At 33.5% G+C, this 19,847-nt stretch overlaps 2 protein-coding genes across 2 annotated transcripts; one reads left to right on the plus strand and one right to left on the minus strand.

Annotated features, from left to right (window-relative positions):
• The first annotated feature begins 6,128 nt into the window (after positions 1 to 6,128).
• LOC120180970 (WAT1-related protein At1g68170-like) lies at positions 6,129 to 8,573 on the plus strand. The gene is made up of 7 exons (XM_039186235.1): positions 6,129 to 6,339; positions 6,775 to 6,834; positions 7,329 to 7,445; positions 7,524 to 7,767; positions 7,844 to 8,002; positions 8,085 to 8,236; positions 8,353 to 8,573. Exons 1-7 carry the CDS (start codon positions 6,155 to 6,157, stop codon positions 8,552 to 8,554), a joined length of 1,119 nt encoding a protein of 372 aa, XP_039042166.1. The 5' UTR covers positions 6,129 to 6,154; the 3' UTR covers positions 8,555 to 8,573.
• Positions 8,574 to 15,529: 6,956 nt separating this feature from the next.
• Positions 15,530 to 18,963, minus strand: LOC120180995 (F-box protein PP2-A15-like). Its single transcript, XM_039186255.1, has 3 exons — positions 18,545 to 18,963; positions 17,964 to 18,082; positions 15,530 to 16,263 (listed from the first exon to the last, which is right to left on the minus strand). The coding sequence occupies exons 1-3, from the start codon at positions 18,917 to 18,919 to the stop codon at positions 15,801 to 15,803; spliced, it is 957 nt and encodes a 318-aa protein (XP_039042186.1). The 5' UTR covers positions 18,920 to 18,963; the 3' UTR covers positions 15,530 to 15,800.
• Positions 18,964 to 19,847: the final 884 nt, after the last annotated feature.

Here is a 19,847-nt window from a genome sequence, read left to right on the forward strand (position 1 = left end):
ATGTTAAGTGCCTTTCTATGCATGTATGTGTGATAAACTATGTGAACTGATATAATTGAATTATGTGATTAAAAGGAAATGAGATAAGCTATGTGACTATATGAAAATGTAACATGAGCTATGAGATAATAAGTATGGGATTACATGTTATGTGAGATGATCCTATGTGATATGCTATATATGACAATGAGCTATGAGAATATATGAGAATGTTATATGATCTACGTGATAATAAGTTATACGATTACATGTGAAATGATATAAGTTATGTGATGATTTGTGTGACTATGTGAATATGTGACAAACATAAATGATAATGCCCATGTTATGTGATATGAGAGATAGGGGTATAGTTGGCATGCCAAGAGTCGAGGGTTCTACGCGGTCCTTCGGGACATATATGTGATCCTTTGGAACATATATGTGGTCCTTCGGGACATATATTTGGTCCTTTGGAACATATATGTGGTCCTTAGGGACAATTCTATGTGGTCCTTCACGACATTTCTATGTGGTCCTTCGGGACATATATGTGGTCCTTCGGGACAATTCTACTAGGTCCTTCAGGAAAATTTTATATGCCACTCAGTGCAAATTATACGAGTTGTGGTGACAGTATTAGTGCACAACCTCAATGTACTCACATATCTTTAGTTCTCAGAAGTATATATAGGCTAATAAAGAGATAAAAACAAATACATTGTATGTGATGTATATGCTTTGATATGTGAATTGTATTACAGGATTTATGTGATATTGTGTGTATTACTTGGTTAAATGTATTATATGATGGTTACGAATGTTAAGTATAAGAATATATGATTATAAGGATTAATGATAAGAATGTTAATGATGCTATGTGTATATAAGCATTTTGTGATATGAAATGTTATATGATTTTGTATGATATTATCGTATGAAATGTACATGCATTGTTAAGTAGTTAAAGTTTTCATTTTTTTGTTTAAATGTCCCGCTAAGTCACTAAGTTTGTGACTTAGCGTGTGAGTGTTTCTCACGTAGGATCCAAGAAGTTTGAAAAGTAAGGATAAGCAACATAGACAACATAACATCATCGGAGATCAGATCAGAAGCAATTTAACAGTAGGTTCCTTGTTGTAGTAAATAACGTTTGCATATACCTAAAAGTTTAATTTGTGTATGCTCTGATATGCTTTTGTAAACTTTTTGATTTAATGTATGTAAATTATTCAATTTATTTAAATTAAGTATGAATTTCTCCTCTATTTTATATAAGTAAATTATTTGAAATGTCAAAGCGACACCTCGAATTTGTATCCGGGTCGGATACGGGTTAGGGGTGTTACAGGGTAGTTGTTTTGTTAACGTTGTCCCTGGTGCGATTCCTCGTAGCTCACAAGATATTTCTTCCAACATATGGCTAGGCTTGTTGAGTGCAGCGATGCTAGATGGAATGGTTGACAATAGTTGGGCCCAAAACGATGTCTCTCACACATTTCCCAACATGCGTGAAGAAGGATCCTCATTGAGAAGATAGGTAGTGTTGGTTGCGCTATCCTCATTCTTGCTTCCCTCTCTCCATCATGAGCCCTTTTGACATCTTTATCGATCAGAGGGGGTAGAACATGCTTTGGTGGATTTGGGAGATAAAAGGAGGAGGTGATGATGATTGTTTTGGTTTTGGTTTTGAGGTGATATTTCGACTAATTTATATCATGAAGTTTTCCCATTCTCACTGCACCAATTGTTAACATGAACAAAGGGTTTCATTAATCGTGTGTGGTTCACCCTTTTGGTTTGGGCAAAAAGCAGTGATTGGTGAGAGAACGATCGTTGACCGATGTTTTTGCGTAACGATAAAGCAATGAGGAGATGAGAAAGGAGAGAAGTGGTTATAAGTGTCAGCCCCCTTATCAACTTGCTTGGGAATTTTATAATGGTCCTTAATGCATGTGTCAGTCGTAAGGTCATCATTACTATTAATAAGCTAGCGAACTAGACGGATATGGAGAGCCTTCCGAGAGCTTATCTATGCGGGCCTAACAAAATTGTAACTTAAATTGATTTCTATTGTTAGACTTGGTGGGTGACAACGATCACTACTCAACTCATGTCATGTGTTAAAGCTAAATTGCATTTAAATCTACCCATATTATTCTTTACCGAGGAGTGTGAAAAAAATTAAGACGTGTGTAATCTAAGCTGGATCTACAAATAAATTGAACACTATATGATAGTTGATAGAATCAATTTTACTTTATTAACATCAATTATGTCCTAAGCTTAGCCATGCATCCAAAAAGTTTACCCAAACATCATTAAACCACGCCGACCCACTTGTGGACCTAATGTCCCCCTTAATTCCATAAAAAATTATGGTTTCGATTTAGTACACATTTTTCGCAAGGGAAAAGAAAAAAATGTGTGTAATGACAAAACACCTATCCTTTTAGAAATGTAAATACGTACTTGATGAAAGGATCTTGACCTTTGCAATGCAAATACCCTATTAGCTCTACGCACTAATCTTAGCTATATAACTCTTCGATAATTAGATTTGGAACTGTTTTTGTATAAATATTACACTATTTTTTAAAACTAATCAAGTGATTCTAGTGATAAAATAAATTATTATTTTTCTTAGAAGTCGCATATTTGAGCAGTTGCGTTAAGATATGTATAAGATGTCAATGGCTACGAAAATTCTAAACAAATATTATACTGTAATCCCGCATACTATTAAAAATAATATTACACAATATTATTTCATTTTAATATTTTTTCTTATACATATATATTGCAAAAGCAGATTGGGATAAATTACCCTAAATATAGGTGGAGGTGGAAGGAAGAGGACCAAACGGCCAAACCCTGAGAAAATATAAAAAAAACATAAATAAAAAGAACGACAAACGATCGAGAAAGAAGATGAAAAATTAGTCACAAAGATAAAGAAAAACGTGTCACAGAGGCAGAACTATTCTTATTAAAAAAATAAAAAATAAACAAAGAAAAAGATAATCGATGGTCGACCATCAACATCAAAATTCGTGTTGTCGTCAGTTAAACAAAATTAAAGAAAAAAAGTTAATCTAATCTATAAAAAACAACACAAACTCTAAAAAAAACAAAGGGAAGAGCAGCTAGGTAAAAGTAAACTACAACCCATTCCATCCTTGATATATATGATTGGAATCTAATATCAATCAAAATTAAAATAATATCATTTATTAACATTGAATATTAAGATCAAAATCAAACACTTAAACTTTAAATCTCTTTTATATAATTTGCTTTATATATAATGGTTAATATAAAAATAAGTGTCTAAACTATTTTTTGGTCAATATAAGTGTCTAGAGTTACAAACGTTACCATTTTAAATGTCTCGACCGTAACTATCGTTAAAATGTTTCGTTAAATAACACTTCATATTCTGATAATTTTGAAGATTTTACTTTGGGCAAACTACAAAAATGGTCATTGATGTTTGAGTAAGTTTTTATTTTCCCTACTAAAGTTTCAAAACTAACAAATTGGTCACTACATTTATCGATTTATAACAAATCGGCCACTAGTCGTTAATAGTCGTTAACATGGGTGATGGAATGCTAATGTGGCACATTATAACCATGTTGACCACTCTTTAACTTCTCAAAAATATTTTTTAATAACCCTCTCTCTCTCTCTTTCACCTTTCTTTCTCTTCTTTGTCTTTCATCATCTTGCTTAACAATGGAATGCCATACATGGCTAAGGGATTCCAACTAAAAAATTAATATTACTCAACTTTAGATAGAACTTAAGTAGTAATCACAAAAGAAATTGAGGAAATTATGTTGCTTCCGTAGTGAAACAAAATTACATTTTAACTTATTAATGTTTTAAAAATCTACACTAACATTTTGTGTTTGTCTTTCTATTTTCTGTTATGATTTGTGGGTATTGCCTTTTAGGCTTAACTTTACCTGTTTTCGATATGCATGTGCTGCCAGATTCTTTTGTTTGCTTGTGATTCATGAATTTTATATAATCTAATTTATGTATCATTTCCTTCATACCCAGAAACAAGCTGCCAAAACGGTTGTGTTTAAATTGTTTGCTGAGAAAGTGATGGACCATAAAGATTTAGAGTCTAGATGGACTATCTTTCAGGAGACTCGTGTTGAATATTTCAGTGGTCAACATGGTTACAACATGCCACATCAACATTCTATCATCCGTGTTAACGGCTGTTAATGGCTAGTTACTGATTTATTAAAAATCGATAATGTTTGTGATCAATTTGTTAATTTTGAAATTTCAATAAGAAAAATAAAAATTACTCAAACATCGGTGGCCATTTAATATAGTTTACTCTATATATAACTCGGCTTCAATTGGTTGGGGATGAATGTTATCGACTTTCATTGCTTACTGTCAACTTTTTATGTTGCAGATGTGGATTTCCAAAAACGATTATTATTATTTTTAATTAATCTAATGTGTTTACAAATGGTAGTACTTGTCTTGAAAACTCTTAATTATTTGACAATGAATGCTCAAATATTATGCTAGAAGTTAAGACCTCTAAAAATAACAATTACTTTTTTAACCACTGAGGTAACTTGATTTGTTTCAGTATCTAACATTAGGTTACATATTTTAGATACCAAATTTACTTTTTGAAGTGGCTTGTATTGTTTTCGAATTTGATAGAATTGTTGTAGTCTTATTATTGTTTTAGTAGGCCAATAATTTTCTTCTGTTGGGTTCATTTTGTTATACCATCTAATAGGTACCCCTAAAACAATATTTTTCTTTTTGATTGTTGGGAAACTAGAATTCCCTTCTTCTCAAAAGTCTATTTCAGGATCTGACTTAATGAATACTTTTTTTCAGGAAATTTAATTAAAAATATAAAAATATTAAACTTAATAAAAATTAAAAATTAAAAAAATAATAATATTTTAAATTTTGGGGGAACGTGGTCCTTCTATTCATTACCATCAGCCATTGATAAGTACTCAAATTAGTAAAACTTGTACAAGGAAACAACGCATGAAACAATATTATCCTTATATCCCTGACACCTTTATTCCCAAAACTAGATAAAGGAAGTTTTCCTTATAACTCTAACACCTTTATTTCAATTTTTTTTTTTGATGGTATAATATAATATAATATTAAAATAATACATCATTAAAAGAGTTAAAAAAATAGGATAAAATACACAAATGGTCCCTTGGCTATATGATACTATTTTATTGAGTCCATCGACTATTAAAAGTTTCAAAATGGTCACCCAATTATTTATTATGATCCAAACTCGTCATTTTTCGTTAAAAAATTGACAGTCGTCTGAGTTGGGCGTTAACCTATTGATTGAGATATGATAGTCGTTTGAGATTATGAGATCAGATTTTATCATATCTCATTCAGTAGGTTAACGTCCAACTCAGATGAACGTTAATTTTCTAAAGCAAAAGCATGAGTTTGGAACATAATGAAAAGTTAGATGATCATTTTGTAACTTTTAATAGTCGAGGGACTCAACAAAGTAATATCTTATAGTCGAGGGACTCAATAAAGTAATATCTTATAGTCAATGATTATTTTGTAACTTTTAATAGTTGGAGGACTCAAAAAAGAAGTACCCTATAGTTAGGGGACTATTTGTGTACTTTACCCTATAAATTAATGAATTTAAAGATTAATACAAATCAAAATAAAATTTATGAATTAAATTTTAAAATTAAAAAACATTTTTCTCTTAATGAAAATCTGCAAGGTATCCAAAGTTCCAAAGTTCAAAGCCTTGGAGGAAAAGACAGGTGGGGTTGCAAAACGGGCACCGATTGAAGCACAAGCAAAGAGAGGCTTAAAAGCCAAGCCAAGCCAAGCCTGACGTTTGCAGTGCAAAATTCACATGCAACGGTTCACACTAAATACACTGTATTTTCATTACCTTATAAAAATCAGGGACGAGTAAAACACGATTTGATTTTAATTATTAAAATTTTTAAAAGGTGAAATTAAGGTGGCTCCCACTGACAGAGTGGTGGTCCATCACTTCTTATAAATTTGAAGGTCTGTCATTTCCCATTTACTCGCATGGGATTTTTATACCAACGATAACAAAGATTGCTTTCGACTGCCCTTTTCTTCTACTTGGTTTTTCAGTCTTCAAAACATGGGACAGATTCTTAAGATATTGCATGACTTAAAGCCGGCCATGCTGATGGTGGTGGTTCAAGTAGTATTCGCCGGGCTTAATGTGCTTTACAAATTGGCAGCAAACGATGGGATGAACTTGCGACTCATCGTGGCTTATAGATTCTTATTCGCCACTGCTTTCATGGTTCCCTTGCTCTCATCGTTGAAAGGTTTTCTCTTCCTCTCTCAATCTTCATTTTTCTCTTCTAACCATAATTACATCATCAAATAACATCGTTCTTCACGCCATGTACGGAGACAATCAGAGAGGAACTTAATTTTTTTTATTAATACAATATGATTATAAGATAACATCTATTTAAAATCTTTCATCGCACATATATCCTACAGTTACTCAAACTCAAGATCTTACTTCTTTTTACTATTGAGATGGTTCAATGAGTTCCGAGTGAGGAACTAAACATGAATCAAATTATGTCCTTTTTACCATGATTCTTAGTTGAGAAGGGTTGAGGTTTTAGTCCATGCTGTTTCTAGATTTTATTCCATTTAGTATATAGATTTGCTTTTATATATATTTGATTATTAGTCTGAATATTTGAAAATATATTAATTACCCTGGTTTTTGCTGCGTAGGAAGAGGCCAAAAATGACATGGACTACATTTTTTCAAGCATTTCTCTGTGCGTTACTAGGGTAAGTACAGTTGGTATTGTAGCCTTTATTTAGTAAAAGATTCAATGGTGCATTTTTGATTACGTCAAATGGACCATTCAACACAAAAAGGATAACGAGATAATAAATGTTACACTGTAGGATTTATGCCTAGGTGAAGTGTACATTTCAGAGTGAATTATAGGTAATAATTTTCTAAACTTAGAAAGGTCCGTGGACCCTGATTTTAATTTTTGGATAAAATATACAAATGATCCTTCGACTATAAGGCGATGTTTTGTTGAATCTCTTAAATATTAAAAGTTATAAAATAGTCCTTCAACTATAGGGTGTTGCTTTGTTGAGTCCCCCGACTATTAAAAGTTACAAAATGATCACTCAACTATTTAGTATGTTTTCATTTTTCATTAAAAAATTAACTCAACAAAGTATCACCCTATAATCGAGGGACTATTTGTGCACTTTACCCAAAGTAAATTCTATAAATAACTTTAATATTTACTTGCATTTTGCAGGGGTTCACTAGCTCAGAACATGTACATAGAAAGCCTGGCCTTAACATCTGCAACATTTGTTTGTGCCATGGTTAATCTCACTCCTGCCGTAACTTTCATTATTGCCATCACTATTGGGTATGTATGTATCTATGCATGTATGTATGTTTCTTTTGACTAAAACTTTGATGGGTCCAATACAAAAAATTTTGACAGATTGGAAAAGTTAGCATTGAGGACAATGGCAGGGAAGGCAAAGGTGTTGGGAACTGCAATTGGAATAGGTGGGGCAATGATACTCACGTTTTACAAAGGATTCCAATTCAATATATCAACCCATATTAACCTTCTCCCTAATGGACCCCATGCCTCTAACTCCTCACATGCTACTCATCATCTGTTGGGCGCTTTGTTGGCCTTTGTCTGCTGCATTTGTTATGCTCTTTGGATGAACATTCAGGTAATTCAAATACCACCTTTGCTTACTTTCAAGCTGACATATTTTGAAGCTTTTCCTTTTGTCATTTGTTTCATAGGCCAAGATGGGTGAAAAATACCCGTGTTATTACTCGAGCAAGGCGTTGATAAGCGTGATCGGAACCGTACAAACAGTTGCATTCGCATTGTGCGTGGAAAGAGACATGAGTCAGTGGAAAATAGGGTGGGATGTCAGGCTTCTCACCGTTGCTTACGCGGTCTGTAATATGTTGAGTCCAAATCTTTAACTGGTTTTAAGGGTTTAGGGTTGAATATAAGGAGTTTTTTTCATTGGTGTAGGGAGTTTTTGGAATGGGATTGACGTTTTGGTTTATAGCTTGGTGCGTGGGGATTAAAGGCCCGCTTTATACATCTATTTTTAGCCCTTTGGTACTCGTCGTAGTAGCCATTGCAGGCTCCTTGTTTCTCCAAGAAAAACTCTATCTGGGAAGGTAAGTGAATGTATATTTGGCCAATGCTTATAGACATTGATTAATGAAATCGAATCGAATTAAGTGAGCAGTGTAATTGACATAGGAAAACTTCTTGTGTGTGCGTGTAATGACAGCATAATTGGAGCAGTGCTAATTGTGGTGGGACTTTATGTTGTGTTATGGGGGAAAAGCAAGGAGAAGAAGAAGATTAGTCAGTCAATTACTTCTCCAAAAAATAAAGCTATGGAGCTTGCTGTTACTTCTTTTGACGACAACACTTCCATTATTAGCAACTATCACATTATTTCTGTCGGTAAAGAATCACCAATGAAATAGGGAAAAAAATGAGAGAAAACAAGAGAAATCTCTCTCTCTCTATTATATAATAAGAAGAGAAATAGAAGATAAAATGTTGGTAGAGAAATATGGAAATACTTTGAAGTTTCCTCATTTTCGGTCTACTTTATTGTTTTGTTTAATGATCACTCATGACTAAGTCTCCGTTTTTTAATTTAAGTTTTAAAAATAATAAATTGATTAACAATCAATCACTCGATTTTAGTAATCACAGTCCGCCGTTACTGGAGATGATGAAAAGTTGACTAGGCGTGTTAACTAATTACTTGATACCGCTTGACCACCATTTTGACCATTCTTTCTTTTCCATCTCCGCACTTTTCTAACTCCTCAAAACCCACAACTTCTCTTCACCATCTGTCACTAAATTCATTAAAGACCCTCTCCTCTTCTGTCACCATTTATTGTTTTTCATTGTATAAATCACCATTCATCCCATCACTTACCCATTAAAATAGTAGAATTTTCACCTCTTGTTATCTATCCAATTTTACAGTATAAGTCTATAATTAAATTGTTAAATGGATAAATATGTAGTTCACTTAAAAAATAAATTTTCGGGATATATTTGATTAGTAAGTGATTAATTATCATATTAGTTTATATCGATCTTCATTTTCTAGCACATTAGATTTTCAAATTCAGTAAAACTTCACAGAAAGTAGTATTTGAAACAAGTTACCAAAGATATGTGCAACAAAAGCAAGGATAGACATATAACAAGCTCATCTTTCTCGTTCCATGGCAAAGTGCATTTAACCAGAAGCAACACGTGAGGTTACTGATATCTCACTGCTGCTGAGTCTGTGAATGTCATTAGATGGAAGCCCTTATAGCTCCTCTTGCAGCTTCATGTTTCAGCTCAGCAGATTTACCGCTCCCATGGAAATACATGTATACTTGTTGTTATGTCTCAACAGCAACAAAGTTATAGATACCATACACCATGTGGGCGAGGGCGTTGCATTGAATCTGAAACCAATGAAGTAGAAAATCTACACAAACAAAAGAAATTTCATTAAAATGGTCAAGGAAAATGGAGAGAAATATCTCTCAACTTTTGCGCAAACTTCAACTGCAGTCACGATGTTCTCAAGCCTTCAGCAGGACAGACAACATTCCTTTCTCAAGCCTTCAACTGCAATCTAAAAAGGAGACAGCCATGCGAGAATGGATTACCAATGCTTGAATCAAGGTATCCTTTATAGCACGTCTTTTTCTCCCAGATTTTAGTAAAGAGACGAGAAACAAAAATAGTGCTGCTAGAGTGTTGTGGGATGATTTAGTGGTCGGCCCTCAACCGGAGCTTGGCTTCTGTGCTTTTCCTTTGAGAGTAGTGCATGTATAGAGGGTGAAGATTGGAGAGGGATATTAAAGAGAAGTTGTTGGTTTCAAATCGCGGTCGCGGTCGCGTTTTCGGTTATTTCGAATTTACCGTGATTACGGCCGTCGCGGGCGCTATTGCGGTCGTCGCGGACGCTATTGCGGCCGTTGTGGGAAACTCGGACAGCGACGAAACCGCTATATCGCGGACGAAATCGCGGTCGCGGATCGTTTTTTGAAACCCTGCAAAATGGTAATCAAAAGGTGTCAAGTCAGCAGTTAACACGTCTAGCCAGCTTTCCGTCACTCACAGTAACAACCGTTATCGTAGAGGAATCAATTTGTGATAAATCAATCATATCAGTGACCGATTTATTACTTTTGAAATTTCAGTGAGAAAACAAAATTTATTCCTCCCCAGCTCCCCTCCCTCTCCCTCCCGCAGCCCCCCTCCTCACGTACCCGTCTCTCTCCCTTATAAAATTACAATATAAAGGTTAGCAACTATGATCGTAAATTGAATATATAATTTGGATATTTTTTTATAATAATAAAATTAATTATTTTAGATCATACAAGAATCATATATGAAAAATGTTACAAATTTGAACAAAAAATAGATACAAATAAATTTGACTGCATCGGCAAACGAACCATAAAAATGATTAAATTATTGAAAGAATACTGAGAATTGCAAATCAAAGCTGAATGTCGTGAGAAACTATCCACAAACGTGAAATCGCATATCTAAATTCAATCTGATGGTCCATAGCAAGGAAGAGCAACGGAATTACATATAAGCATCATTTTGATCAATCATAACGTCGTCAAATTCAACTCTGAGAAAACATAAAATAAAAAAAACGATTAAATAATCAAGAAATAAGACAAAAATGTATCACAAAAATATAAAAAAAACGTGTTACAAAGATATAATTATTTTTATTAAAAAACTATTAAAGAAAGAAAAAAAATGAGAATTGACGATCAACTACTAGAATCAAAATTAGTGTCTTCACCATCTAAATTAAAAAAAATTGATCTAATCTATAGAAAACATCACAAACTCTAAAGAGAGAGAGAGAGAGGCTAGGGTAAAAATAAACCTATGACGCATTCCATCTCTAATATATATAAATAATTGAAATCTAATATCAATCAGAATTAAAATAATATCCTTTTTAACATTGAATATTAAAATCAAAATCAAACTCTTTAAAATTTAAGTCTCTTTTATATAATTTACTTTATTAATATGAAAATAAATATTTAAATTATATTATTTTTTATTTAAGTGTCTACATTATTTTTTATCAATTCAAATGTCTAACGTTATAAGTATTATTATTTTAATTACTTTAGCCATAATGAATATTAAAAAGAGAAAATAACCTCAGTGACCAAAAATGTCTTATAATATACGATTTTAACAAACTTTTTTTGGATTTGTCAAAATGACCAACTAATCGCAATGCGATCGATAATTCGCAACGCGATTTCCGGTATCGCAAATCAGTTTCCAGATTCGCAACGCGAACTTCGACTATCGCATTGCGATTTACATATTTGCATTGCGATAGTCCAAGTTCGCATTGCGATTTATTCCAAGTTCGTTGCGATAGTCGAAGTTCGCGTTGCGATTTATTCCAAATTCGTTGCGATAGTCGAAGTTCGCGTTGCGATCTATTCCAAATTCGTTGCGATAGTCCAAAATCGCAACGACGGAATTGCATTTGTTTCTTAAGAATTTTCTCTAAAAAGATAGTATTCGCGCGGATGTGTCGAAGACACGTATTACCACGACCACGACCACGACACGACACGACACGACACGACCCGAGACGAGACGAGACGAGACGAGACGGACGGCGGCGCGCGAGAGTCCCCCTTGTTCTCTATCACTCAACAAGGAAGTGGGAAAGCCAAGCCTTAAATACCATTCCTAATAGTGTTCCCAATACTATGTGGGATTGAGCATTACTAACACTTGTTCCCAATACTATGTGGGATTGAGCCTTAAATAGTGATATTATTTTTGAATGTTTTGCTTAAAATTGCAATAATCGCGATTGATTGTAGATTGACTTTTAATTATGACATATTTAATCGTATAATACTAATGCAATTGGTTTCTGATTTAGTTGTTTTAAGGTGTATGATTGTTAATTGTTTCCTGAATAATCACATTGTATTGGAAACAAGTGTTGGTAATGCTCAATCCCACATAGTATTGGAAACACTATTGGAAATGGTATTTAAGGCTTGGTTTTCCCACTTCCTTGTTGAGTGATAGAGAACAAGGAAGACTCTCGCGCGCTGCCGCCGCCGCCCTCTCGTCCCGTGGCTGTGGCCGTGGTTGTGGTCGTGGTAATACGTGTCTTCGACACGTCCGCTCGAATACTATCTTTTTAGAGAAAATTCTTAAGAAACAAATGCAGTCGTTGCGAATTTGGAATAAATCGCAACGAACTTGGACTATCGCATTGCGATTTACATATTCGCATTGCGATAGTCGAAGTTCGCATTGCGATAGTCAACTACCGCATTGCGATTTACATATTCGCATTGCGATAGTCTAAGTTCGCATTGCGATAGTCCACTATCGCATTGCGATTTACATATTCGCATTGCGATAGTCCAAGTTCGCATTGCGATAGTCGAAGTTCGCGTTGCGAATCTGGAAACTGATTTGCGATACCGGAGATCGCGTTGCGAATTATCGATCGCATTACGATTTAGTTGGTCATTTTGACAAATCTAAAAAAAATTGGTTAAAATCGTATATTATAAGGTATTTTTTATCAATGAAATTATTTTTTCTATTAAAAAAACTCATTAAATGATATATGTCATATTCTTAAATATTTTATTTTAGAAAAAACTTAAAAATATATCATTAAATTAAAAAAATATTTTTTTAAAGAATCTCCCCGGCCCCACTTCCCTTTCCTTTTCCTCTCCCTCTCATCTCCCCAGCCCCACTCCCGCTGCCCCATCCTCCTCTAGCCTCCTCTCTCCCGTCCCCCTCCCCTTACCCCCTCTCCCTCTGGGGGGCCCTCCAACCCCCCTTTGTCCCCCTTCCCCAAGCAATGGCCGGCATAGGTATAGGATTATAATAAAAGTTTTTAAAGTTTGAGATTTTTTTAAGATTTCCGAAAATTAAGTTTTTTTTAAGAAAATATATTTTTAAGATTTTTATTTCAACTAAAAAAATTTAAATTATCAAAACATGACATGTGTCACTTAACGAAAATTTTTAACGGTCGTAACGTCTGATGCACTTAAAATGATAACATTTGTAACGTAAAAAAAAAGATTATATTCTGAACACTTATTTTTATATTAAGGCTATATATAGAGAAAATAACTTCAGTGACCAAAAATACCTTATAATATACGATTTTATTCAATTGTTTTTGGATTTGCCAAAATGACCAACTAAATCGCAATGCGATCGATAATTCGCAACGCGATTTTAACTATTGCATTGCGATTTTCCAAATTCGCAATGCGATAGTCCAAAATCCCATTGCGATAGCACTGTTCACCGTTGCGATAGCACTGTTCACCGTTGCGATAGTACTGTTCACCGTTGCGGTAGCACTGTTCACCATTGCGATAGTGATCAAAATAAGAAGAAAACTAATCAATAATGATCTTGAAGGTAGTTTACCTGAAAATAAATATAGTTGAAGGATCAAATCGTGAATGAAGCTGCTTGTTATCTATGAGCATTGTTTATCATTCTATCTTAAAGATTTTTAATTATTGAGTAATGTTTTGTTTGTGATGATTATGATGATAGTGAGCATTGTTTATAATGAAGCTGAAAACTGTACAGGGAGACCAACACATGGTTTGTCATATGAATTTTTCATGGACCAATTTGCTGTTGGGTGTGAAGCTAAAACATCCAATGGTTTAGTATTTGCCTGGTCTTGATTGATGAGCTATCACTGTCTCTCTGAAATATTGCATCAGTTTTGGTTCTAAAGATGTTTCACTGACATACTGGAAAAACATTTACTGTATAAAAAAAAAGATTAAATGAGCCTTAAATACATCAGCATCTGTTAATTAAGAACTAGACCTATTAAAATAATATTAGAAAAAGAAAATGCACTTGGATCCAGATATTGTGAACAGTACTATCGCAACAAAAAAATTCATTCTTAAACAAAATTAAACTTAAATAAATCCATACACCATTAAAGAGAATTCAAACAAAAAAAATCCCAAATTTAAAGTTTTTTTGCATCCTTCTGGACAGAAAACAACAGTAATATCGCAAATTCGCAATGTGAACAGTGCTATCGCAACGGTGAACAGTGCTATCGTAACGGTGAACAGTGCTATCGCAATGCGATTTTGGACTATCGCATTACGAATTCGAAAAATCGCAACGCGAATTTGAAAAATCACAATGCGATAGTCAGAATCGCGTTGCGAATCTAGAAACTGATTTGCGATATCGAAGATCGCGTTGCGAATTATCGATCGCATTACGATTTAGTTGGTCATTTTGACAAATCAAAAAAAAGTTGGTTAAAATCGAATATTATAAGACATTTTTAGTCAATGAAGTTATTTTCTCCTATATATAATAAAGAAAGCTGAATCCTAGGTATTATGTTTGAATTTGAAAAATAAGCAAGCCAGGAAAAGAGATGATAAGCTACGTTTTACTTTTAGCCTAACAGCTAGTGGTCCTGAATAGCCAGCCATTGGGTTGGCTAACTTCACCAAGCTGGTGTACAGGTTTTACTCAAGACCAATGCCACTGCCACTTGTCCAAATTTAATCAAACAGATTTACGCTTATAGAAACAACGTTAAATGCACACAACGAATGCCTCCATAGGATTCTGCACAAATGTCTAAACCCACATGATAAACCAACCACTTCTCTTCCAATTAAGGTATAGATCCAACGCCAGATACTGCCAGCAAAGGACCATTTCAACCACAACTGAAACATCAAAACCTCTATGCCATTCACAAACAACAACCCAACCCTCAAAACTTCACCAGCAATGCAACTTCACAGTTATCTTACAAGTTAAAGTCGACCAATAATGACAACATATTCAAATATCAAAATTGGACCACACCAACAAAGCACAAACCATGAGAGGGGCCAGGTTCCACAATTTCATTTTCTAATACCATATGCAAATGGTTGGCCAAATTGTCAAGGGTGAAGTCAACATATCGAAACCAAGGTTTTAACCAACCATAGCAACCTCATTACACTTTATTTTCCTAACAGAATGGCCAATCTAGACCTACAGCCACAGTTGATGTCAGAGTTCCATAATCACTATTGCACCTAAGACTAGATGAAAGTAGTGAATCCATATACGATCCAACACCTAAAAACCACAGGCCAAGTCACAGAGAAGCCACAAATTTCATAATTTATACCAATACTCATCGTGCTATAACTGCTGAAAATAATTTAACAAATATTGAACAGTAAAAGTCCATATAGATCAAGATAGACTAATCAAGGCTTCACCTAGTACCATGAAGATTTTAAGCATAAAGAAACAATGAAGGAAAGAATGTCATGGAGTAGGATATAAGAAAGAAAATAGATTACCTCATTTGCATAACAACTAAATTACAAAAATTTTAACAGAAAGCTTCTGGTGAAAACAATATGACAACAAGCATAATCCCTTAATTTTATGTGCACGGGTGTAAAAAAGAAACAAAACTGGATCAAATACATGGTAGTGAAGCCTACGTAATCATAGAGGACACATACCTACTCCAAAAAACCAATTAAGACGGAATTCTCTAAAACAACAAATGCCTTTAGAAGTATAAGCTGTACGTGAAATCTCGTGTGGGATTTCCAGGGAACACTGATGATAACAATAACTCCAATATGTTTCTGGCTATTTCAAAGTCCCTCTTCCTTTACGCTCTTTAAGGTCAGTGGGGATAATAAATACAGAATCTACACAAAGCCCTCCTTTGGAATGTGTGCAATCTATCTGCTTCACGGAAAATCGGACTTCAGTTGTTGGTTCTGAGGCGCTGACGATAAATTCCCCTACCTTGTAGTCTATCCAACATCCACGCTTATGGTTTCCATTTTCATAATCTTGTTCGGTATCGTCCAAATAGTGCTCACATGATGCTAGCTGACCATCAGAAGCAGAGAACTCAAATTTCACAGGCTTTATATCCCACCCATGCGTGTGCTCGAAACTAGACACCCGTCTTCCCAACCTTTTGGAAAATCTTCCAAGGTGAAGCCTGAATGAGAGAGTATACATATCAGCTGGAAGAGGAAACTTTACTACTCCATCTACTTCAAACCACCATATTTGCTGCAAATACGCTACAATATGGAATCTGGAAGAACAGCAAAATAGAGAATATTTATTAAAAATTATTAAGAAAGAAAGCTGGAGAGGAAAAAGTGGAAAGAAAATGTTAGCCATTGGCCAATGCAAATGAAAAATAATTTGTTCAATGGCATAAAATTTTGAAGATCTCTGAAGCACTGGAAAATTTCCAGGTTTACACTCTTCATAGAAAAAGATAAAAGATCAATAAAAATTTCACAATTAAGCACTACAAAGTTTTCATATGTAGAACAGAATCAATAATATCCTTTCAAAATATTTTGTTCAACTGATGAAACGCCATGAAGAAAGACTAAACTCAGTATATACGATAGAGATTAATGGAAAGTAGTCACTGGATGGGAACTTATTCTCTTGACACACTGTACAGTGATCATAGGAAGGAATAAAGATCAGGATTAAGGACAATGTTAAAGCATCATACTACAAATATATACCTTTAGTACGTTGGAAACTGTATCACCCTAAATACATTGAACACAGCAATCACTCAAACTGAATGCAGTGCATATACTTTTGACATAAAGATGAGTATTAAAATCAGATCAATCTCCACGAGAAAACAAAAAAATACATTCATTGACAGGACGAGATTTACTACCCCTTGATCATTCTGATCAACACAAACCAAGAACTCGGGACCATATAATGTCTAAATAAAGGAGATGAGATTTTATGGAAAGTGAAGGGCTACCTCTGAGTCGTATTACCTAGGCAGTGTAATTATATAAACCAAAACGTTAAAAAACGGCTCTACGTAGTATAAAACATCACTAGGAGGAAAGAAACTTCATATATAACCATCTAAAGGCAAGCACAAACATTTGTAGACAAGATAAATTTTCAAAAGGTAAGCAAGAGAAGAAGAGATTCATTTCTCACAACCCCTAAAAAATATAATAAATGATGAAAGGAAGAAAGTAATGTACAGAAGTACATACATAGATGGTGAAATGGTTAATTATTTGTTTCACTGTATAGCAACAGGCAAATGCAAATTAACTCTTAGTGCACTAATAGGAAAATTACTTCCAGCACAGAAGCATCCTTATGAGCAGCATACAGAGGGAGATAGAAATTGAAAGTTTAACATATTAGAATCTTATCTTTCCTTATATACCTCTTCCAAAATCCAACCTTAAAATATCGCTTCAGATTATTAATGTGGCAATGAGGACAAACATTATCTCTAAACAAGATTAAATAAAAGATCTCATCATCATCTCAACATTAACGACGAACAAACAACCATGAAAACTTTCAAAGCTTTCACTCTATCTACATGATACCATTTGAATGAAAAAAAACTTCAACAGACAACGAAAGCATAGAATGCCGCCTTTAAGTAGCACTCAAATGCATTTCCTTCCACCAAAAGTTAAATGAGACACACAATTAATAACAATTAATAATACAATTCACCGGATATCACATTTCAATAAACATGTAGCTTAACCATCTATATGCTCCATGAAAAAGTAAAATCATCATAATTACTTCCATTTTGTGTTTTTTCAAGTAATCAATACAGCATTCTAACAAGCTGGTTAAAAATCACACTAGAAACATTTCAAGATGCAAGTATGTCAATCCCATATAAAGTCAATCCAATATAAAGTAAATGTCAATATCAATAAATTCTACTAGTGACTTCAGTATTGAAGCATAATGATATAAATGTCTAACCTAGATTCTTCTGTAGAAACCCAGTTCCAATATCTCCGATCATCAATTCCGGTTATCGCCATCCCTTTTGCAGATATTGCCATGCATACCCTCCCAGTCACTCTGTCCAGCCATACTTCCTACATAACCCATTTCGACGATCATTAATCTTCACTTAAAGTATGTCTAGTCATTACTAAACTCGAAATAAAGCACTAAAGAAGAAAGAAAAAAGACAAAAAAAAGAAAGCATTAAAAGGAAAACAGATGCAAGACCCTCTTCCTTAACGCTCCCAAGAAAACCCCATTTGCATAAACAAAAGTTGTTAAACTTGTTTTCTTCAAAAAGTTACACACCTATTCTTCCCAAAATATTAAGATATAGAAGTATTAAACTTACTCAGAACACAAACAATTTTGAAAAGGAAAAAAATCTAAAAAGTAATAAAAACAATCACAAACCCCCTCATGCTCAATCCTTCCAAAACAAATACAGAAGTAAAAACAACCAAATGAACCCAAAACTCAAAGAGCCAGAACGAATATTTAAAGCAATAATCAAATAAACCAAAAAGGAAGGAACGGCTTTAATCAAAACCCACCTTATTTCCATCATCAAAAGGAATGGGGCGAGAGAGAAGGGCAAAAATATATTTTTTGGACAAATTCTGGGACCTTTGGGGTGGCACTAAATCCAGCAGATCATGATAATTGGTGGGTAATTTCATTTCCCAAACGGAATCCGAAGACGCAGCCCCTCTAAAAGCTCGATTCAGCCTGGCGAGATTACAAATCTCCGGGGGAGTCAAGTAAGTAAAGACGCAGGCCACGCAGCTCTCGGGTATATCCCCTAAACCCGGACCCAAGGCCGTCCCATTTGTTCCTTCCGTTAAGTTGGATATAGACGCACCCATCGAACCCTTTTCTCTTCCCTCTCTTCTTCTTCTTCTTCTATATTTGCTTTTGTTTCTATACATATAAAAATTCAATTGGAGTTAAATAAGTTGTTGGGAAGAGTAAAGGTGGAAGAAAGGGGGGCTGCTGATGTTGGAAATTTTCTGGACATTTGGGATTTACACTCTTTATTTCTCTAACACCATTACCCCGCACCCCGGAAAATATATTTTTAGTGATGACAGGAAAGTCTAATTTTTTTAATTAATTTAGAATAGGTACAACACAATATTTTTATTTTGTTAAAATTAATTTTATTGTATTTTAATAATAAATTTTAATTATAATTTATTATTCAAAAATTTATTATTAATAAAAATATGAAAAATAATTTTTTTAATAAACTGATTTTTAAATATATGTTTATAAATTTTAATTATATAAAATAATTATGATCAATTTAACAATTTGATCATAAAATATCGATTAATAAGACAAAATAAGTATTTAATTACTTTAATCTTTAAAATTTCAATTTAATTACGGAAGTAAACAATTGACAGGCTCATTAATTATGATTTGATATTACTGTTTTGTTTTATTTTTGTTTATTTAAAAATTTAATGTTATTTGATATTTAGATTATTGATCGACTAATTATTAATGTTAAGTTAACCTCAATTATTTTATATTTTTAACATTAATGTTAGTCATTTTGGGCTCTTATGTGAAAAATAAATTTAGTAAATATTAAATTAGTTTAATTTAATCTAATTAATAATATTATTAATATAATATATAGGACATGAAGATATAAAACTATAAAGAATATGTACGAATCAAATAATCTCAATGGTTAAATGATTTATTGTTATCTTTTGAGGTATTGGATTCGAGCATTTCGTATGCAGGAATATAAACGTTCATTATTAAATAATTTATAATTTTTGAACATATATTATCTTATAATCAGACTTATTTATAAAAAAATAATACACAATTACAATATTA

The sequence above is a fragment of the Hibiscus syriacus genome, unplaced genomic scaffold, assembly GCF_006381635.1.
Source record: "Hibiscus syriacus cultivar Baekdansim isolate YM2019G1 unplaced genomic scaffold, ASM638163v2 tig00112503_pilon, whole genome shotgun sequence".
NCBI lineage: Eukaryota > Viridiplantae > Streptophyta > Magnoliopsida > Malvales > Malvaceae > Hibiscus > Hibiscus syriacus.